Genomic DNA, 24,250 nt, shown 5'->3' on the forward strand with positions numbered 1-24,250 from the left:
TGTGTGTGTGTGTATCACATCTTCTTTATCCATTCATCTGTTGATGGACATCTGGGCTTTCTCTATATTTTGCCAAGACAAATACCATATGATTTCACTCACATGTGGAATTTAAGAAACAGAACAGATGAACATAGGGGAAGGGAAGGAAAAATAAGATAAAAACAAAGGGGAAGACAAACCATAAGAGACTCTTAAGTATAGGAAACTGAGGGTTGCTGGAGGGCAGGGGTGTGGGAGGATGGGGTAACTGGGTGATGGGCATTAAGGAGAGCACATGATGAAACGAGCACAGGTGTTATATGCAACTGATGAATCACTAAATTCTACCCCTGACACTAATAATACACTATATGTTAGCTAAACTGTATTCAAATAAAAAAATTTTTAAAAATGTTTTGCACCTATGCTCATGAGGGATATTATTCGATGGTTTTCCTTTTATATAATGACTTTTCTGGTATTGATATCAGTGTAATGCCAGTCCCAGAGAATGAGTTGAGAAGTGTCTCTTCTTCTATTTTCTTGAAGAATTTATGCAAAATTGGCAGGGTGCCTGGGTGGCTCAGTGGATTAAGCCACAGCCTTCAGCTCAGGTCATGATCTCAGGGTCCTGGGATGGAGTCCCATGTTGGGCTCTCTGCTCAGTGGGGAGCCTGCTTCCCCTCCTCTCTCTGCCTGACTCTCTGCCTGCTTGTGATCTCCCTGTCAAATAAATAAATAAAATCTTAAAGAAAAAAAAATAATTTATGCAAAATTGGCATTATTTCTTCCTCAAATGTTACATAGAATTCACCAGTGAAATCATTATGGGCCCAAATTTCTTTATGGGAAAATTTTAAACTATGAATTCAATGTCTTTAATAAATATAAGCCTATCCTGTTACCTATTCCTAATGAAGTAAATTTTGGCACTGTCCTTCAAGAAATTTAGCCATTTCACAGCAGTTGTTGAGTTTATCAGCATAAAGCTTATTACTTAATTAGCATTTTAATATTTGTATAAGCTATAGAGATATGCATTCTCTCTTTCATTTCTGAAACTGGTTAATTTGTGTCTTCTCTCTTTTTCCGCGATCAGTCTGACTAGAAGATCAATTTTATAATCTTTCCAAAGAACCAGTTTTTACTTACATTGTTTTCTCCATTTTCCTGTTTTCTGCTTTTATTTTATTATTTCTTTCTGGACTTTTAATTTGCTTTCTTTTTCTAGTTTTTTAAAATGAAAGCTTAGGGCACTGACTTTAAGCGTTTTTGTTTTTTCTAAAATAATCATTTTTAGATGCTATGAACTTCCCTTTCAGCCCTGCCTTAGCTGCATCCCATATATTTTGACATGCTGTATTTTCTTTTCATCCAGTTCAAAGTATTTTACCTTGCAATTTCTCCTTTGATCCATGGGTTATTTAGAAGTATGTTATCCAGTTTCAAAACTTATGGCGATTTTCCAGAGACCTTTTTTGCTGTTATGTCTAACTTTAGTCAATTGTTGTAAGGCAAAATGATTTTTAGGATATAAATACTTTTAATTACATTCAAATTTGTTTTATGGCTCAGAATATCATCTCCTTTGATAAATATTCTATATACACTAAAAATAATGTGTGTTATGCTGCTGTTTGGTGGACTGTTCTGTAAATGTCAATTATTTAAGTTGATTGATGGTATTGTTCCAGTCTTCAACACATACCCTTACAGATTTTTCTACCAATTATTGATACAGCAGTGTTGGAATCTCCAACTATAATTATGGACTCGTGTGTTTCTCCTTTTCTTTCTTTCAGCTTTTATATTATGCCTTTTGAAGTTCCATCATTAGTAGCATAAACAGTATTACATTTTCTTTTTTTAAGACTTTATTTATTTATTTGTCAGAGAGAGAGAGAGCACAAACAAGGGGAGCAGCAGCAGGGAGGGCGAAGCAGGGAGCCCCAAGTGGGGCTCGATCCCAGGGCCAGGGGATCACAACCCCAGCCTAAGGCAGATGCTCAACCAACTGAGCCACCCATGTGCCCCAGTATTACATTTTTTGATGAGCCAACTCCTTTTAATCATTATGAAATAGCACTTTTTATCCCTGGTAATATTCCATCCACCTTCTAAAAATGTTATTTCTACAAATCCTGGAATCTCTCATTTTTTACCCCTTCCTTTCCATTATGTTAAGATTTTAGTATCTTCTGTACTTCTACGTGGTTATTTCAAATATAGGAAAGAAATGTACTTAACATCCATCTTGACCTTGATGTTGAAGTGGAAAAAAACTGTAGGCTGAGCTAACTTTAAGATAAATCCCTAGTTTAGCAACATATTTCTTTGGCTATTCTGGTTGTAGGACAAGAGATTGTTTTGGACAAGCTTAAAAAGATTTTATGAAAATCTGTATCAGGATTAATCCTTATGAGTTGAACCCAGAGGGAGACTGTAGATAGTAGGAGTGATAGTAGGAGTTCGGGAGACATCTGGAAATCTGATCTTTGATGGAGGTCTGGTCCATTTTTTTTCTTTTCCTCCTAGCTTATTCATTCCTTTCTCTCTAAGAATATTTTTTTTTCTATCTTATTGCTCATGCTTCTTTATAACATTAGATCACTTTGGTTGAATTACTCCATTTCTCTATGCCTTGGTCTCTGGGAGTAACAATTCTTCACACAATTATTGTAAGGATCACTTTAAACAGAGACCAGCACACAGTATTTATTTAATATCTCTTACCTGTTACTATCTTACCTGAAATAAAACCTAGTTAAGAGATGCAGTATTTATGACAAACTGTCTAAATGCCCATTTTATTGTTTATTAGGTGTGCAAAGTTCTATTTTATTGCTCTATTTTTCTTATAGAAGGCCATGTAATAACTTTCCTTTGGAATTTAGAATCAGGAAAAAAGCTTGTCTCTGTGAAGAACTTGCATGTTTTCCTCTCATCAGGTAATGAGAACTTTATAGTCCATCACATCTCCCCTTTTGCTCAACCTGCCCAGAGGTTCGGACTGAAACTATATTGATTTTAATGGGCAGCATTTGTACAGACTTTTCCTTTATTTACCTCTCGTTTTCTATTTATAATCTGACACCTGTGTAAAATGTTAACTTTAAGTTTTTTCAATCCTTTCTAGAAAGAAAGCAAGAAATAAAATGTTACTTTTATGTAAGTCAGAAGAGTGTTAAAGAAGAATGAAATACAATCCTTACTTTCAAAGATCTCTTAAGCCTAGAGCAGAGTCCTTTCCTTGTGGCAATTCACAGTGAGAAAGACATTTTCCACAGCAGTTCGGTACAGGCACATATATATTTTATATATGTGTGCATACAAAACAAAAGTTGAATGCACTAATCCTCAAAATGTTCTAATCTCTTTATAAATATTAACTTAATTATTCCTTGTAATCATTCTTTGAGCCAGGCCCTATTATTATCCCTATTTTTCATATGAGGAAACAAGAGACACAGAAAGGATAAATAACTTGGCCAAAGTCAAGCAGTTATTTTGTCAGTGTCAAGCTGGGATTTGAGTCCAGGATGTCTGGTTTTAGAACTCATGCTCTGTTGCATTACAGCTGGTAACCTCCCAATATTTAGCCTTACTCTATGCAATATATTCTTTTCTATTCTATTTTACTACACTCTCTTTCCTTTTTAAAAAGCTAGTCATGGGGTGCCTGGGTGGCTCAGTCGGTTAAGCATCTGCCTTACCTACCTTCAGCTCAGGTCATGATCCCAGGGTCCTGGAATGGACCCCTGCACTGGGCTCTCTGCTCAGCAGGGAGCCTATTTCTTCCTCTGCCTGCAGCGCCCCCTGCTTGTGTCCTTTCTCTGTGTGTGTCAAATAAATAAATAAAATCTTAAAAAATAAAAAGCTAGTCATGATCCCCAAACCCCAAGTCCCCAAATGGTTATGGGTCATAACCATACCCACAGGGAGTCACAGTCTATAATTTGTCAAACATTAATCAAGAAGGGGGAAAAAAAAAACCCTACACATATATGATTGTCAATGGCTATTCAGAGAGTTCAAGCAGGAGCTCTGAACTCTACCCTGTTGCTGAGGATGGCTCTAAGGAAGCCTCACAGAGCAAGAAACAGTTACCTGGAAAACAGAAGTTTCCCCAGTACACAAGGCATGGGGCTGGGGGAGGAGAAAGGCATTTCAGGCAGAGCACATACACAAGGCTATGAAGGGTAAAAGATCATCATTCATTGATCCCCTAAGCATGTGCCAAGCACTGTATGAGTACTACGGATGCACATGTGACCAAAGCAGTCATGGCTCCAGCCTTTTTGAAGCTTGTAGTCTAGTAGAAGAAACGAAGTAGTAATGACAATGCAATGCTATGGGTGCCACGATGGGAACAGATATAGTCACAGGTTTATGGAAGATAGTGAAGCCATTTAAGAATGAGTAAGAGTTAGCCATGAAATGATAAGGGGAAAAAGCATTCTAGGCCAAGGGAATGGCAATGCACTCAACTGGTGAGATGAGAGAAACTGTGGTTTAATGAAGACCTGTGTAAACCCAAAGACAGAATAGTGTAATGGTTTGAGGAGGGGTTCTGGAACCTGACTGCATAGGTTCAACTTCCTGTTCTTCTGTTTATTTGCTGTGTGACTGTGGGTAAGTTACCTAATATATTTGTGCTTCAGTTTCCTAAGCTATAACTGGAACTAAGAAAGACTTTTCTATGATTAAATGAATTAATACATGTGAGACACTTAGAGAAGTTTCTGAGACACGGTAAGTGCTCAACAAATGTTAGTCATTAATATTATTTTGGTAAATAATAAATTTCAAAGTGGGATGGTGGAGACTGCGCAGACTGAGGTGTGGTCAGCCTTAGTTAAAAAATACTGATTGAGTGCCTAGTATGTGCTGGGTACTCTTATAGGTACTAGAAACTTAGCAGTGAACAAGACATTGTCCCAGTTGCTCAGGTCGGTTCACAAGGCATCATCTTTGGTTACTTCCTTTACTCACTCCCACATTCATTCTGTTGGTAAGCTCTGATCTCCCTATTATCTAAATATATTCTAAATCAAACCATTTCTTATAATTTCTACTAGATCTACCCTGGCCAAGCTGCCATCATCTCTCACTTGGGCTGTTACCCAGGCAAATATCCATGGAGCAGTCTTAGTGATCCTTTAAAAAAGGAAGTTACATCACAGTGTTCCCTACTTAAAATGCTCCAGTGATTTCCCAAGATACCTAGAATAAAACTTAAGCACTTCAAAATTATTCTAAGTAACTTCTAACCCCTTAGGAATAATGCGAATGTAATGAAAAAAATAAAAGGGCAAAAGAAGTTTGGAAAGATTCTTTCCCATTGATTACCTAAGAGTTTTGGAAGACACATCACTTTGTGAATTAATGCATAATTAATTTTAATTAAGAACTGAGGGGATCCATATCAGTGAATTTCTAACAACCAAACTCCTTAAAAAAAAAAAAAAAAGTCCAGGATGAAACCAAACTAGCAAATCAAAACATATTGTTTTCCTAAAAAATATATTTCTTATTTCCCTGCCATATGAAAGAGAGTAAGGTGAACAAAACAATACTTTGTTACTAAATTTCAATTATTTAATTCCAGCACAATGTAAACACACTGAAAAGAGTACCTGAAGGGCCTGGTCATTACTTGCCTTTCCAAGGTATATCCCCAGAGAATTCGACTTTTTTTTTTTTTTTAGAATTCGACTTTTTATAAGTGGCTAATTCTTCTGACTTCCCCTTTCAGATGTCATTTCAGTGTGTTAGCCTCCTCTTCACAGTTTCAATCCATGAAAAATTAGGAAAATGAGAGTTTTTCACAGAAAACAATATAGCCAAGCTTATGAAATCAGACAACCCAATTTTATAGACATTTCTAAGTCAACTGACTTGTCCTAAAGATGGCTCCACACTTCCCTCTTGATAGTAAAATACCATTTTTTTCTAGAGCTTTTCTTGTTTATGCCAAAGTTTGCATGCATATACTGATGTTGGTTAACCTAAATCTGATATCTTACTTAGTGGGATAGCACTGATATTATTTTTAGTGGAAGGAGACTGTCAAGTTTTACCCAGGGTGTGTGGATTATGGCGAAGAAGATGTCATTCTTCTCTATCTAGGTTTTCTCACAATATTTGATTTTAATACAATTTAATACGATTACATTAACTTGAAGAGAAGTGCTTAAAAGATGTTTATATAGCCATATGTAGAAAACCGAGATTAAGTGAAATCACAATTATATATATATATATATATATATATATATATACACACACACACACAGACACACATATATATGCATATTATACACATACATATACACACAAATACACAATACTATATATATTTATAAACATACACACTATATATAACTATATATGTGTATATATATATAGAACCTTCTAAGATCAAAGAAAGTACAGATTATTTAAAATGGTCTTAGAGAGGGTCACCTGGGTGGCTCAGTCTGTTAAGTGTCTGCCAAAGGCTCAAGTCATAATCTTAGAATTCTGGGATTGAGCCTCAAATCAGGCTCCTTGCTTTGCAGGGAACTTGCTTCTCCCTCTCCCTCTGCCTGCCACCCCTGGTTTGTGATCGCTCTCTCTCTCTGACAAATAAATAAATAAAATCTTTAATAAATAAATACATAAATATATAAAATGTTCTCAGAGTACCATTCCAAACAAAACTTTAACAGTCTCCAAATAATTTTAAAATGATTAAAGAAAATTATCCTCTATACATTTATACATTCTTTTTATTTCTTATAACTAGACATTTAAATTTTTTTATTTCAAAAGAGAATGATAATGAAAATAATTCTTAAAAATTGGTGGTGTAAGAAGCTCCATCAATCTGTCTCCCAACCTAGACAGTAATTGTAATCTGTTGTAATTATTTTAGAGTGCTAGACTCTACTGAAGCTTTGCCACTTCCATGGGAAGGCTTGGGCAGTAAATTGTGACTAATCTGCTCAGTTTCAACTCTCAGCTCAGTGGCAGCTACTCATCCACCCAGCCCCATGGCAGGCATCCATGCACTAGGTTCCAGGTCCAGCATACAAACATGCTTCCAGGAACCAGGATAGGCAATAAGAACCCTGTCTTGGGGTTCTGTGTTCTGTTCATTGATTGTTCCTTCTGATCATGGAGAGGCAGATACAGAATAGGGCAGCTGTTATTGCACATATACCTCTATTCTTATAAGCTCCTACCTTTCAGTCTGAAGCAACTTTCAGGAGATTCAAAGAGCTGGTGCTATTCTGGCACCATTCTTTTCCCCTTCATTTTTTCTCTTTTTTACCCTTTAAAAGCCAGATGTTAAAAGCTAGGACATTCGAAAGTAAATGTACATGGCGGAATTAGTCACCACACATGCCTAAGGAAGATTGCAGGCTCAAAAAGACCTAGGACAACCTTAAAAGTACACTTCAGGCTACACCTTGTCATGAAGACAGACTACAACAATAAAACAAAACAAACCAGAATCAAACAAAAACAAAATAGCAGCAAATGCTGTAAAAGGTGAAGAAACTGACTACCAGAGTTTTTAACAACAACAACAATAATAACAAAATCAAAAGGTATACAAACAGGAAAGTATCCCATTGAAGGACACAAAAAAATAAGCCAACTGAAACTATCCCTAAGAAAGACCAGATGATACAGAAAGAGTATTTGACTAAGTTCAATACTGTCATGATAGAAGCACCTAACAAATAAAAATAGAAGGAAACTACCTCAACATAATAAAGCCATATATGAAAACCCACAGCAAACATAATAATCATGAAAGACTGAAAGCTTCCCTCTTAGATTAGGAATAAGGCAAAGTATCCAATTTTATCACATCTATTCAATACAATAATGGAAGTCCTAGCCAGAGCAATTAGACAAGAAAAAGAAGTAAAAGGCATTCAAATTGGAAAGAAAGAAGTAAAATGATTTGTTTCCAGTGTTGTAGAAACCCTATCTACAAAGCCCTAAAGATTGCACAAAAAAAAGCCATCAGAATTCAGTGAATTAGCAGGATACAAGTTCAATACAAAAAATTCAGTAGATATCTATAAACTAACAATAAATAATATGAAAAGGAAATTTAAAAAACAACTTACAATAGCAACAATATATAAAATAAAATACTTAGGAGTTAAGTAAGGAGATGGAAGACTTATATAATGAAAACCATAAAATATTGTTGGAAAAAGACATATCTAAATGGAAAGACAGACATATAAACCAAAGAAATAGAGAGTCAGAAATCAACCTTCTCCTGTATGGCCAAATGATTTTTGATAAGGATGTCAAGACTATTCAATGGGGAAAGGACAGTCTTTTCACAACTGACGGCCAGAAAAGATATCCAAAAGATATGAAATTAAACCTTTACCTAACAATGTATACATAAATTAAAATGGATCAGAAAACTAAACATAAGAGCTAAATCTATAAAACAGAATAAAACTTAGGACAAAAGCCTTACAACATGGGTTTTGGCCATGATTTCTTGGATATGACACAAAAGGTACAGACAATAAAAGACAAAACAGATGAATTGGACTTCATGAACATTAAAAACATTCATTATCAAAAGATACCATAAACAGAGTGAAAGGCAACCTAAGGAATAGAAGAAAATAATTGCAAGTCATATATCTGATAAGGGATTAACACCCACAATATACAGACAACTCGTAAAAGTTAATAGCAAAACACAACTCAATTCAAAAATGGTCAAAAGACTCGAACAGACATTTCTCCAAAGAGGATATCCAAATGACCAATAAGCACATGAAAAGATGCTCAACATCACCAATCATTAGGGAAATGGAAATCAAAACCACAATAAGATACCACCTCATACTCGGTATAATGACTACTATCATAAAAGTAGAAAAAAAAAACAATGTTGGTGAAGATGTGACAAAATTGGAACCCCTGTATGTTGTCAGTGGGACTATAAAATGGTTATAGCCACTCTTGTAGCAGAATGATAGTTCCTAAAAAAAGTTTAAAATAAAATTATAAATTATTTAGAAACTACACTTTTGGGTTTTTAATCAAAAGAATTGGAAACAGAGTCTTGAAGAGTTATTTGTACACCTACGTTCATAGCAGCATTATGTAGCTAAAACATGGGCGTAACCCAAGTGTTCATTAAGGGAATGAACGGGTAAGCGAAATATGGTCTATACATACAATGAAATATTATTCAGCCTTAAAAAGGAAAGAAATTCTTATGTATGCTACAACATGGATGGACCTTGAGGAAATTGTGCAAAGTGAAATAAGCCAGTCACAGAAAGATAACTACGGAATGATTTTAATTATATAAAGTATTTATATGAGGAGTCAAAATAACAAAGACAGAAAGTAGCACAGTGGTTCCAAGGAGCTGAGGGGTGAGGTATTGCTTATTGGCTACAGAGTTTCAGTTTTGCAAGACAAAAAGAATTCTGGGGTAAGATGGTGGTGAGTATGAATATATTTAATGCCATGAACTGTACACTTAAAAAACAGTTAAAATGGGGGGCCCCTGGGAGGCTCATCCCACTGATTCAACCCCTGTGATACCTGGGTGTTTATCTCCTTTTATCACTCTGTTCCTTGTTCATGAAAGAGCAATTTCCCAGATGATTTCCAAATAGAGGAGGGCCATTGTGCACTTCCAGGTTTATAAGCTATTAGGAGAAAAGCCATGTTCTTTGGCTATATTCCTTACATGTAAAGCAATTTTATTATAATAATGGTAAGTTTAAGCAACTTGTAGAAATGTTTTAAGTGTTTGGAATAGCTTAGCAGGCTGTACAAATTGTGTTGCATGGTACAGCATAAGTTAGTTTATGAAAAACTCCTTTTAAGTTGAGATTTAAAAAAAATTTCTCTTCATTGGTTAGCATTACTAAGTTTGAAATGATCTCTTATTAAAAACTCTGAACATGATGAACATGATACCTAGTAAAAAGCAAAATATGTGACTGTACATATTTATAGAAAAGTGATAAATTAATATTAATACTTAAATCAACATATAAAGTTAATGTGAAGTATTTAGGTTATTTATATTAATTAATAAATGCTTTAAAAGCAAAAAAAATCAATGACAGTTAAATAGCTAAAGTGAGGGTTGTGTATATGTGCTTCATATAGAGAATCTCTCTTAACTTTTGTAAGAATTTCCCATTATTGCTCTGTTCTCAAAATAGGTAGGGAAATCAGAAATTAGAGAAATCAGGTAAACTGCTTAAGATTACACAGGTATTAAGCAGCAAAATCAAATTTCCAACTGAGGAAGAAATTGGCTCCCATAAAAGCCAGAGCTGTAATGTCACGATTCCTATGCTTTTACCTTACAAAGAATTTTTTTTTAATATAATAGAGCTGCTAAGTTTAAACACCATATATGAAAATATTTTAAAGCAAACTTTTAAAGGACATAAAGACATAAGTTACTAAGAAATTGGCATTTCTGTGTTCTGTTGACATTTGAAATATTTCCTCCTTTTTTATTTATTTAGACTTAGTTTTGATGAAAGCCTGTGATCTTTTTTGCACCTAGGGAAGAATTCTTTTTTAAAGTTCCTTCCAACTACATTTACTAAATTCTAAGATTTTAAACTTTATTCATATCAATATTCTTTTTTAAAAAAAGTTATGGTCAGAACAAGTCTTTTCTTTCCTAGTTTCACATCCTAGAGATCTGTTGCTGAAGATAACACTAGAATTTTTGAAAGTAAGCAAATAAATGAAAGTAAATAAAAAAGAAAGTTACCCCTCCTCTTTTCCTATTATTAGTTTCTGCTATTGCTTAATATTTTATATCCATGAGAGGGTAAGGAATAATCACTTCTCCATTTCAGAACATCAAAATCCTGTCTCTCTTTCTCAAGTCTGGAAGACCTTGAAACACAGTCTGCTACCCAGAAGGAAAGAGAGGCCACTTCCTTTCCCTCTCTTCCCTGCCTGTTCCTATTAGTCATCCAACCATTTATTCGGCAACTGTCCATTTCAGAAAGTTAATTTGCAAAACTCCATACAGAATTTCACTTATTACTTTACAAGAGAGCAAAATGTTTTGGAGGGAAAACAAAATGGTTTCACAAAATTATTTAGAAGTAAACAAGATTGATGAAGCAGAGGAACAGCACACTGGAAGGAACCTAAATTCCCATAGGGTTGGGTGAAATATAACCTGAATAAACGTCTTCACCCCCTTACATATACTCTGACTACCTGGTCATTGTACAGATCCAGGTGCTAAATTTGCCTGTAACAAGAATATCTGTGGTTCGTAAAAGCACGTTTAGAAGACAATTTTGAAATAATCTTAAGATGGAAACTTAACATTGGCAAAACGCTACTTTAACTGCCAAAGTACAAATCAGTTCGAAATGAGGAAGAGGAGAAAGGCTTTAAAAGCTATGAAAATACATGGCTCTTTGTTTCTTTATAACTCAAACTCATTGAATATGGTAACTGACAGTTCTAATTGCCACTGTGTTGACAAAGTGATGCTTAGCACACTTCAGCTGATGATGCTGAAAGGTGCTCTGCAAGAAAGCAGTATCTGAGAGATGCACAGTTTTGAACTAAACCTATTCTTCCTCATAATAGAACGTGATATCTGCAGCAGAAAGTAATACTGAGCAGATTAGCATTTTCGGTCCCTTGATGATTTTGTTTATTTGTATCCTCATATACACAACCGAAGCTATAAAAACTGCCCCCCAGAAATTTTTCTTTGAATCTACAAACGATACTTTCATTACTTAGCTACTCAAAGCAATTACAATATGATAATAAGTGACACTTTCAATCCTTAAAAAAAAAAAATACGATACTCTGACAATATAAGACAGAATAAAAAACAAAGTACAAAACCACAACAGGATCTTTCAGTTGTTAAAAGTCAGTCAAATACTATCGATGAACTATTTGAAGATTTATCTAAGAAAGTCAAATTGTCAATGTCAATTATATTGTACATGAGTACAAAATGTGGGGGGAAATGTACCGAGTAGGCACACAAATAACCCAGTCGCTTAAAAAGAAATGAAGCATACTGAAATTCTTCTGTAAATGTAGATAATGAAAAACCCAGAAATCCTTTGCTTAGGAACTACTTTACCCACTCCAAAGTAAAATGATCCCCCATCAATGGGTTTGGCTATCCCAGGAACAACTACTCTAGCTTGTCATGCTCAATTACTTGTTTAAATTTTATACCCCTACTTGTCTACATAAAACACTTCTTTGAGGAATTAAGCTGCTATGATTCAATATTCAAACCAGATGAAAATATTGTAACCAAAGAATAGTCACAATAGGAAACCTATTTCATGGTGTCAGTCTGACTTCTTTTTTCCCCTCATTCACTCATTTAACTTGCAGGTGTTGAGCTCCGACCATGTGCCAGGGTACACAGAGACATGGCTCTGTTCCTGTGCAGATCCATTCTGCTGGGCATGAAGACAGTTGACATGCAGGCTCCCAGTGCAAGAGGGAGACCAAGCTGCAGCAGAAATAGAGCCAGATGATTTAGCTGAGAGTAAACGGAGGTGGGATGAGGGCTACTGGATTATGAGGTCAGGAAATGGCAGACTAAAGAGGTCACATTCAAGATGACTGACACTGTAGGACAAGAAAGTGTCAGCAATAAGGCCACAGTGAATGGAGGAGGAGTGGAGAAAATGGGAGATAAAGTCAGAGAGGTCAGGGAAATCAAAATCACACACAGTAAAGTCCAAACCATGATACACCTTAGAACTTGGAAAGCTCTCAGGGGGTTTTAAGCAGGTGAGTGTCATGATCTAATTTTTTTCAAAAGATGACTCTGGAGGCTGAATTTCGGCAGAGTTAGAGGGGATAGGAGAAGAGCAGCTGGGAGACTATTCTAGTGATCTTGGCAAGGGATGATGGTGGCTATGCAATGAAGAGAAATAGATGAAAACAGGATATATTTAGGAGTTACATCTGATAGAACATAGTGATGGATTAGATGGGGGAGCCTGGTGAAGTCAGGGTGCATGCAACTCAAAGCTGCCTTGGTGCCACTTGCTGAACTGAGGAAAGACTGTGGGGGATTATTTGGTCGGGGAGGTGAAGGAAAGTAGGGGTAAATCAAGAGTCTAGTTTGTGGCCAGATTAATTTTAGAGTGTCTTAAGCACACAAGTACGTATGTAAAGGAGGCAGTTGGATATAAAAATTTGGAGCTCAATGGAGAATTCAGGGCTAGATTTATAAATGTGATAGTCGTTAGGGTACTGATGTACTTAAGACTGGATCCAGGGGGGAGTGCCACTGGAATAGAGGGCCTAGGACTCAGCCCTAGGACAACCCACCACTGAGGGTTTGCAAAGAGAAAGCCAGCCTCAGGAGGCACAGAGTCTGGAGGAAAACTATAGAACATGGCATCCTGGAAGCCACAGGTACAGAGTGACCAATGAGAGAGCGCTCAACTCTATCAAATGTTGTGAAGACGTCAAACAAGATGAGGACAGAAACGTGATCATTGTATGTGGTAAAAATGGAGGTGTTAGTCACTCCAAACTGGGAGATTTCTGTGACTTCTGGGACCAGACACCTATCTAGAGTCAACTGATGCAGGAATGGGTGCAAATACTGAGACAGTGCTTCTGGTTGCTTTGAAGGGTAGAGGAAAATGGGAGAGAACCTGCGTGGGGGTGGGGGTGTGTGCAGATAAGAAGTCAAGGGAAATACTAAAGGAGTTATGAACGCTAGTGAGATTGATCCAGTTGAAAGGGAAAATGATGATGTAGAAGAAAAACGTGTTTAAATGTGGAGAAAGTCTCGGAACAAGTAAGAGGGCATGGATGGTATCCAGAGCACAAGCAGAGGCATCATCCTGAGATGAGAATAGGAATTCCACCAATTTTGATAGAAGGAAAGTCACAGAGTCTGAGTTTATATGTAAGTCAACTGGTGTGTTTTGGGTTAGATGATGAGTGCGCGTACATATTATGGGATATCAAAGCTAGTGGCTATCAATTATACAGTGAACATATATACAACCACCTTACCATCTTTATATATATGTAATATATATTACCATCGAAAAGAAGAACAAAGCAGTATATACAGACTTAAAGGTATATCTTAGATATTGCTTTTCTTGTTGAAAATTTGATTCATCAATTTCTTCCACTTGTATACTGAGGTTCTGTGAAGTACCAGTTTGGTAACTTTATATTGCCACCAAACAGAAAACCAAACTCAAAATCTGTCTTCTGTAGCAAGTTTCATCTGACCACCTTAGTTTTCTCTGATTTCCTCTATACCTTGAGGCTACACTTCGCAATACAATCAGCACTCATGCATTCCATTTTCTTTTCCTGTTCATAAATCTTATCATCTCAAATTGAGACAAGGATCTTATTATCTCAAATTGAGACAAGGAGACAAATATTGTACGAAAAGATATCACTGTCTCTCCCACTGTGAAAAACCTGGTATTAGATACGAAGTAGGCACTTAAATGCTTGCTGACCAATTTATCTTTTCAGAGTTGACTGACTAATAAAAAGTTTTACATAGCAATTCCTTGGTTAACAGAATATGCATAATTCCTCACGGTACCTGCTGAGTATTGCTGAGAGTGCGGAAATAATTCATCAGTTTTCTCCCTTACATGCTATTCAATTAGTTTGTCTGTGGCAAAGTCTAGAATATATATCAGTCAAAAGCAGAAGAGTGAGCTAAGTACCAGCTATCTTCCTACTAAGGTTTGCATCCACTATCCTAGCTTTGGTCTAAAAACATATTCAGCTGCAGGATAAGGAGAATGAAATTGTAAGGCTGGAGAATTACCCAGTGTTACTTGTTTTCTGTAGCATATTATGGATTTGAAATCAATTCGGTAATAACTTTAATGAAAAAAATATTAAGAGAATAGTCATCAGCAAATCCTATTCTGCACTGCTTTAAAGTTTTCTTCAATGCAGACTGAACGTTTAACAGATTTTAAGTGCTGTATATGGATTTCTAGCTTGTTAAAATATGTGAAGTATAAGTTTAATTCCAAATTTAATATCTAATTATTAAGTCAATTACAGATACTTGGATATCATTATATTTAAATCAGAATGAAAATATCACCTACATGTATTTTTCTTTTAAGTAATTTATTATCAGACAATATTAACTTTTAATTTTATCCAACAGGTTACCATGGAAAGTTAATAAATTAACAATCAGGGGTGGCTGGGTGGCTCAGTGGGTTAAAGCCTCTGCCTTCAGCTTGGGTCAAGATCCCAGGGTCCTGGGATAGAGCCTTGCATCGGGCTCTCTGCTCAGCAGGGAGCCTGCTTCCCTCCTCTCTCTCTGCCTGCCTCTCTGCCTACTTGTGATCTCTATCTGTCAAATAAATAAATAAAATCTTAAAAAAAAATTAGTTCCAAGGGTTTAAAAAAAAAACCAGCAATCATTAAATCAGGGCATTTAACCAAAAATCCCAGATACTACACATGGCAGTCAATAGTGTTCTGAGCAAGACAGTGATTAAAGGTATTGTAAAATTTTGTCACTTTTTAAAATAAAGTAGCTGCTGACAGAATGAACTATTCCATTTTTCCACACTATATGCAAGTTGACACAGATAATATCTAATAATATGAAACATATCAAGTAACTTGGAATTTTAGACTCTATGAAAAACTATACCAAAATATCATTAAGAAAACTCTTCCAGTAGACTCCCATAGCACTAGACAATATAAATTGGGAGGATGTTTTAAAAACATTTGCTGTATACAATATTCTAATTGAATCATTTAATGAGTTTCATAAGATGTATGCATATTTATATTATTTCCATTTTTCAATGCCTGCATCTAAAGATCTGATGATAACATGGTCACAAAGCCTATAAGCAAGAAATACTAAATCTGTTCAGCTATTATTTTAGGTTTTTACTCATTTCTCACTAGCCTACAAAGGTTTTTATAGTTTTTAGTTAAACATAAGTTTCTAACTAGTGATAAAATGGCAAAGTTTATAATGTTCATTGATAAAATAAATCCAGACAATTTAGATTTATTTAAAAAGCAACTGATAAACTATGATGCGTTCATTATTTTTGTGAGTTTTGGTGGGGGGAGGAACATACATTAGTACAGAATTTTTGTTTTAAATCACTAGGAAAAAAAAGATCTGATCTTTCTCTAAAAGCTTTTTTCTCCCCCATGAAGGCAATACACCTTAAAATGGAAGTTAATAAGCAATTAATGGCATAGACTTAACTAAAATATTACAAATGTGATAGTATATTATCTTGGTAAATATGAGAATTTTGAAGGCCATAAAATTAAAGACTTTGATATGTGTAAGATCAATAGACATGACTTATCACTATTTAATATGAGCTTTAATTTTTAAATGCCATGTTCCAGTGAAATAGTGTACTATACAGGAAAATTGAAATTTCAATAAAGAATCAAGACAAAAGAAAGAAACTTTATATTAAAGTACTTTTAAGAGGTTATACTTACGCAGCAACCTCCTCTTTTGCCAATCCTTTGAAATTCTCCTCCAGGTAATGATCTATGTCATCTTTTTCTTTGATCAACCGAGACCTAAATGAAATGGAAAGAAATAATAAAGCACTGCTTTATCAAGTTGAAAAGTTCCCAAACATATAAAATGCGAGAACAGAAGAGCAGAAATATTTAAGGTATAATACCATATATAATAAATGTTCTACAGTAGCTATAGATTATTGATTAATAATTTCCAAATTTTCATTTTCTTGAATGTTAAGAGATAGGGAAGAATCTTAAACTCAGTATGCAAACAAATCAGCAACACATTAAAACAATCAATGAATTCTTAAGAAAAAGGGAGTTTTCTCCTCAAAACTTTAAAGCTCTTCCATTTTGCTCATGTTGCTTCACATTATAATTTTGCAATACAGAAGTCATATTCTGTTTGGCCCAGGATTTTGAACTAAGAACACCTGCTTGATACAAACATGCAACATTTATCTGTTCCAAACATTACCAAATTTTGCTCTGAAATGTTTGAGAGGGTTTTTAGTCAAACATGAAATTCAAATTATTATCTAAAAAGTGGGACTTTAAGAAGACTTTAATGAGAAATCTATTACACTGTTGGTATTTTTTCTCCAAACTCCATTACACCTTTAAAAACAAGCATGTTACTAACGTCTCAAAACAATGGGAATATGGGACTAAACAAGCATCTGTTTTTACTCAGAAGGTAATAGAAAATCTTTTTTTTTTTTTTAAAGATTTATTTATTTATTTGACAGAGAGACAGAGAGAGCAAAAGCAGGGGGAGCGGCAGGGGGAGGGAGAAGCAGGCAGGGGAGGGAGAAGCAGACTCCCAGCCAAAGGCAGACACTTAATCAACTGAGCCACCCAGGAGCCCCTGGAAAATCCTGATACAAAACTTTGCCTTAAATGGTTATGAAAAAAGTGTTTTTCTTCCATAAAATGAATACAAGAAATAGTGTTTTTTAAAATCCATCTTATTTTAGAGATGTGAGATTGGGCTCCATTTTTGCTGGTTTCGAAAAGAAAATGGAATCTCAAGCATTATAAAAGGCAGGAAGAACAAGCTTTTCCAGATTTTGTAAATACTCCCCATTATTCAAAAGTAAAACTGAAAATAAGAATATACATATATCCTAAATTATGCATGTATCAAAAAATTTGTTTTTCAAACTTTCTGAGAAGAAACTTTGATTTGCTGTTATAAGGGAACTTCCATGCTTTTTTAACTGCATGCATTTATTTTGGTTCGGGGACGTTGGTCTTTCCCAGAAAAATTAAGAATAAAGTATGCTCCTTCTCAAAACAAAGTAGTTTCATAATACTTTGATCATTTGCCTTGTCGGAAGGGAAAATTTGGCATATAAAGAAAATAATCAAATCTACATGTGCAAATTATTTATATCAATAAATAATATGCATCACTATGACTCAATAAAACCATAAATGGCAACTTCTAAATAATACTATCCTCATTAATACTTGTGACAAAACACATTGTTCTCTTCTATACTTTCCGGGCAGCAACTCTAGGAACTCAGCAGCTGGTCAATGTAGCAGCAGTGTGATGAAGCATTTTTAGCCCAGGATCATTTCAGCACCTAAATCTGGCCTGCCAATTTACCCTAGTAGTGATATTGTGTCTTCCTCCCTCCATAACAGAAATTGGCACTCAGGACCTTGCAGATTGGAAGCTGTACACCTTTCACTCCTAAAGCCTCTACTTTCAGTTCTCCGCTACTGTTTTTAAAAGGAAATATATCTCCAAAGTTTCCTAGGACCACGATATAATTAGAAGAGGTAATAAAACAATCAAATGAGTACTAGCTTACTAAATAAATTCTTAGTATTTGAATGAGCCTCATTGATCCTTTTGAAATAGCAAATTTGAATATTCTGAATATAACAATATACTCTTATCCTTGAACAATTTTGTTTTCTGAGATGTGCTACTGACATATCTCACTACAAGAAATTCGTTCTATAGAAAAAGAGATGAAAACCGGGGTTACATACCTTGGAATTGTTCTGGGGGAACACGGCAGCTTCTGCCTGGCTAAAGATGTAAGCTTTGGGCGTGTCATGGGCAACGGGGGCAGGGTGGTCATTTTAGACTACAAAAAAAATATATATAGAAACAGTATTTTAAAGAATGAATCCTTCAAAGACTCCTTTAAGACATTATTAGAGATCCACAGTCTGTCATCTGAGCTGAGAATGCCTCTTTGTGTAGAGCTATAGCTCTATTATTCAGGAATGATAGTGAGTGGATTCTGCAGGTTGTTTCTCGTTATTTTCTTCTACCATCTGCCTTTTGGCCAATTTATTACTTGTCTGCATCTCTACCACCAAGTGGATAAGGAGAAAAATCTGATAAATGCATTGAATATTCAGACGATCAGGAGCTTTGGTATGAGTTTTGTTAAGGGACATGGTTGCAATTACAGTGAAGATTTTTAGGACAGCTCTGGATTTCAAATGCTCATGCTTTGCTTTCCCGTTACAATCAATAATTGAAAATTGCTCATACTTTGCTGTTTTCTAAAAACTTTCTTACTCACAAATAAAGGCTTTTCCTTAGAAGTGATGGGTGCTAAGACTGATTCTCAACAAGCAGACAGCTGCCCCAAGAGACACACAGCTACCATAGTATAACAAATCACTTCAGAAAACAGAGGTCCAGAAAAAATTGTTTAAAACAACAATCATTTCATTATCTTTCACACTTTTTTGTGGGTCAGGAATTTAGGACAGGGTGCAACGGGATGGCTTTTCTCTACACCATGATGCTGAGCCTCTTCTGGGAAGTCTCAGAAGCTTGGGGATAAATCAGGGGTGTTGGGGTGGGGGGTCAGGAATCATCTGTAAGTGTCTTATTTCATATATGTGATATTCAATACTATTAGCTGGGACCTTAACTGGGCTGTTTGCTAGAACATCACGCATAGCTACCTGTAGGGCTTGGGCTTCCGCACAGCATAGCAGCCTCAGATTTCTCAAGTGGCAGTTCAGTACTCCAAAGGCAAGGATGCCAAAGAAAAGCCAGGCAGAAACTATAGCCACTTGCAGAGTCCAGCCTTGGAAGTCATATAACATCCCTTCTACTGTGATAAAAGATCTGTTCATAGTCAAGGCTAACGAACATCGATTCACCCACTGAGGGGAGAGCATCAACTCCACATGGTATGAAGAGAATGTGGGATGAGAGATATTGTTGTGGCCATCTTGAGGAAATGCAATGTGTCAGAGTGAGGAAGGTAACTGAGCAATAATGAAGGTGGGTCTATAAAATCAAATTATCTAGGGGTGCCTGGGTGGCTCATGCAGTTAAGCATCTGCCTTTGGCCTGGGTCATGGTACCAGGGTCCTGTGATCAAGCCCCACGTTGGGCCCGCTGCTCTGCGAAGAGTCTGCTTCTCCCTCTGCCTGTGCTCCTCCTCTCTGTTACTGCTCTCTCTCTCTAATAAATAAATAAAATCTTAAAAAAATAAAATTATCTAAAATTTACCTTAAATAGGAAAAAGTGTGGATGTGTCTGTGGACTTAGAATGGAAAAACTATCACATGCTGCAAGAGCTTTCAGATGCAAAAGAAAGCACACTTCTACGGTTAGAGAGGCATCCACAAGGCCAGAGCCTCTTGATTCCCCCACCATGTCCACCAGTTTTGACCTCTATCCTTACCCTCACCAAGCAAGTGAAAGGTTTGTTTTAGGTTTTAAATCATTACTTCCAATAATTACTACCTGTGTGACTCAGGGTAAAACACTATCAACCTGGGTCTTGAATATATTTAACAGATATTTTATTGAGCTACTACTTGGTTCCAGGTTCTGGTCTAGGTGCTGAAGATATAGCAGTGACCAAAAAGATGAAAACCTCTGATCTCAGAAAATTTACATTATAGGGGTGGATGTAGGGGAAATATGCAAAATATATATAATGTCAGATGATGACAAGATCTACAGCAAAAAATTAAGCAGGGAACTAGAAATTATCCAAATGCTCACCAGTAGCAAAGGCATAAATAAGAGCAGGATGAGATAAAGTCAAAGAAGTTAAAGAGAAATTTGGGAGTGTTCCGATGGTGTAGGGTTTTGAAGATAACTGTAAAAACTGATTATTACTCTGATGAAGTTAAGAATCCACTAGAGAATTCTGAGCATGGGAGTGACATTACCTGACTTGCACCTGGAAAGGTTCACTCTGGCTTCTCTTTTGAGCTTAGACTGTAGGGGAAGAAGGGCAGACAACAGAGAGGTCAGCTGGGAGGTTGTTATGAAATCTGAGTGAGAGAGGACAGTTGCTTAGGGAGAGGTCAAGGTGGCGGTAGAGATGTGGTTAGACCTGAGGTAGAGATGTTAGCTAGAGATGTGGCTAGACCTGAGGTAGAGCCAGCCGTGGACAGCCAAGGCACCATGTTCCTCTACCAAGCCATGAGGAAGCAGGGTGGAAGAACAATAAGACTCAAGGGAAAACCTTTTGAAATCCAGTGTAGGAACAGGCAGTCTTGTGTTTACAAATAGAAGATTATTATGAAAATAATTTTTTTACATAATTAAAGAGAAAATTTTAATGAGGATCAGTGTCATGGTTCACACACTATGGAATCCTAGTATTACCCAGAGTATCAGGGCACGATATGATCCATGAAACAAGTCCACTTATTTTAATATAGTTATAGCTTACACACACCATGTGAACAGCAAATGTTAGTCCTCTCCTATGTGATAACTTCATAATAGAGTAACTTCTTTTGTAATTAAAAAAATCTGTTTTTCTAATCAGATGTCATATTAACTAGTTGAGTTACCTGGAAACCACAACTTATTAAATAATAACTGTATGCAGAACATGTGGTAAGAAATTATGGTCAAGATAAAGATAGATCTCAAGTACAGGCTTGAAAGGATAACAAAGGCTCCCCCAAACCCACCTCCCATGAGCCTACTTCACAGAAACTATGAAGAGTCTATGTTCTAGAGCCTTCTATGTTACAGAGCAAATCTGGGCCATCTCAGTTCTTAACCCTCATCTGTCTATTCCTAATAGGATTTCAAAATGGATTTTTAAACAGATGGAAGAAAACAAGGACTGTGTTTGGTTCAGTTGGGGCATTTCATCCTCTATAAATTAAGACTGTTCTGAGAGTTCCACTTTGCTTGCGAGGGCATTGTGGCAGGGGTGGCTTTTACATAATTACAAGGACCCTTGAAAGTTACCAAGGAGCTTCAAAATGAGAACCAGTACCTGTAACTTCTCCAACTACTAGAAAGACCTAGCTGCTTGTCTGCTTATAGACAGACAGAAGGACCAAACTCTAGAGCTGAATCCAGCCAACAAGGTGTATAAAAGCCCCCACCCCAAAAGTTGGGCTACCAATATGTGATGTAAAATTTATCCTTTTTGATGTTTAATTGGGTTAGACAATTTTTGCTAGAAAATATAAGCATCTAATGAAATCAAATGCAAATGTTATACATGGAGAGAAACATGTCTTCTTTGTCACACATATGAACTGTGATTTTTTTTCAATATCTGAGTCGTTTCCTACCATTAAAGTTTCAGCTGCCAGTTCCTTCATTTTGCTCTCCTCTGATCTGAGAACATTAGCAGCAGGAGCACCTTTACTCTTAAATTTAGTTTAATGTAAGTATTGCAAGCCCTGCTGGCAAGCCTCAAGGCACGAACTCTGAATGGGGGGTGGTCAGAGCTGAATGATAAAGTGGGAAAAAAAGTTATTAACTGAGTGTTATAATAAATAGCACCCAACCAATCTATGTTGGAAAGTTTAAGCTCGGAGTTAGGGTAGAAGTTGAGCAGGCTCCTTCCCTGCTTTAAACCCCACATCCTACCTTGCTTATGCCCACTGGAAAAAGGGATTTTGTCTTTCACAATCGCTACATGGCCACATAAAGGTATTTTGTTTTAGACGATAGGTAACATGTAAGCTGAATGTTATGGCACATAATATTTGAAATGCATCAAATTTTTAAAGGTTCTTGCAACAATTTTTTTTTAATCTAAGTAATCACCATCTCTTTTTATAAGTTCAGTCTTACGCTGAATTTTCTTAAAGTAGGAAGTTGGTGCGTTCTAGCATACAGAAGCAGTCAAGAGGAAATAACTGAGAAAAAAATGCAAGCATGCTTAGGGGCCTGTCATTTTAGACTTCAGTTATACCTATAGAGTAAAGAAAGCCTTTTGCTCTTCGTTAATATGAGCTGTATCACTTCCCTGGTGTTCGCCAGGCAGTGTTCCCAGGTCCTAGGTGAGCTCCCACTTGGGAAATGGGATTAATGATTTGGGGTGACTGTCGTAGGCCTGAAGCAGAAATGGAACACATCCTCTACAATGGCGCTACGTCAGTGTTCTCCTGGCTCAAGACCACAGAGGAAATCACACAAGATGGGTGCTACTGAAGGAACACAAGAAGGGTTCAGAGCCAGAAGAATGGGAGGCACCTCTCTGGCTGGCACCAAAACCAGCTTTTCCCCAGGAGCTGAGGGGAAAGCAGTCTGTGAAGAGGACCCAGAGGCAGCACCCCCAGTACCAGCAAGTGGGCCGCACTACATGTGGCACCAAGAATGCTGAGCCGAAGATCAAAAGGCTGCCTGAAGCCATTTCACTGTTGGTATTCAGAAGAGATTTGGTGGATTCTTTGATCTGCTGGTTGGCTCTTCTATCACGGTTTGGCCCCCACATGCAAAGACAAATGAGAATGGAGAAATACAGGATGAAAGGTTTAAGAATGCTGGGTCAGGCTGTATGTGTCCCATGGTGAGAGTTTAAATTTCTGGCCCCCAAGTAAAATTCTTCAAAGAGTAATCCTCCCACCCACTATCCTCAGAGATGCCCTCATCAGGAAACACAGAGGAACGGGGCAGGCCTAGCACTGCATAGACAGAGGCTACTTGGGGAGTGACTATGTCCAAGGCTGACTACTCTCTCTAGAATTCAATCACAGTGGAATATAAGAAAGCCAATAAACCACAGGAGACATATTTATTATTTGTCATCAGGAAAGTTCAAAATAAATGATTTTGCTATCACCAACGAAATCACTTACAAGAAGTAGAACTGCTCACATTACCACCATAAGCTCTTTTGCTATGAAAGATTAGAGAAAACTACAGAAAAAATATCAATAATTATAGTCCTGAAAGACTAAAAGAATCCCATAAAGAAGTGTAAAGAGTCGCTAAACGTTTATCCCTTGAATCATCATTTTTAGATGCTTTTAGCACACAGTGGTAGGTAATTAGGTGGGTAAGTAAAATAAATAGAAATCATACATTTTCTACTAACTGATATTTATTGATGGTTAAATCAAAATATAAAGCAGGGAAAGGGTTGAAAGCAGAGCGTGGTTCAGTTCACTTACTTTTAGAGATTACTGCTGAAGGTCTCTCCAAGGCTTACGGACTTCAGCCTGAAAATCAGGAACAATAACAGTAGCAAAGGAGAGAAGAAAAAAGTTAAAAATTAGCTAATAGAATAACTTCTCTTCCTGCCCAAACTGTGAAATAAGATTCCTTCATACAAATAATATCAAGTACCTCCTATGTGTTTAAATGTACTTTTTTTTTTTTTAATTTTAAGTTCAAAGTGCAATCGCTACAGGAGAAACTAATCACTAATTCAGTGAAATGCCAGCACATCCGAGTTAGGTATATGTATTGCTATATTCCAACACAAATGAGACCTTAGGGCTAACAATCTGACCTCCT

The 24,250-nt window shown here is 36.4% G+C and overlaps 1 protein-coding gene across 6 annotated transcripts in view; it reads right to left on the reverse strand.

The window, feature by feature from the left end:
- Positions 1 to 24,250, reverse strand: part of TTC29 (tetratricopeptide repeat domain 29) — a 236,286-nt gene that overhangs the window by 211,527 nt on the left and 509 nt on the right. For 2 of the 6 annotated variants that reach the window (XM_032332461.1, XM_032332463.1), the window contains exons 2-5: positions 23,905 to 23,952; positions 20,701 to 20,749; positions 18,538 to 18,635; positions 16,501 to 16,584 (exon numbers count right to left, since the gene is read on the reverse strand). In XM_032332461.1, coding sequence (XP_032188352.1) covers positions 16,501 to 16,584; positions 18,538 to 18,629 — 176 coding nt within the window. In that variant the 5' untranslated portion in view covers positions 18,630 to 18,635; positions 20,701 to 20,749; positions 23,905 to 23,952. The remainder of the gene's footprint in view (positions 1 to 16,500; positions 16,585 to 18,537; positions 18,636 to 20,700; positions 20,750 to 23,904; positions 23,953 to 24,250) is intronic. The other 4 variants (XM_032332460.1, XM_032332462.1, XM_032332464.1 and 1 more) reach the window with 2 other exon arrangements.

Source organism: Mustela erminea, chromosome 2 (genome assembly GCF_009829155.1).
Source record: "Mustela erminea isolate mMusErm1 chromosome 2, mMusErm1.Pri, whole genome shotgun sequence".
Classification (NCBI taxonomy): Eukaryota; Metazoa; Chordata; class Mammalia; order Carnivora; family Mustelidae; genus Mustela; species Mustela erminea.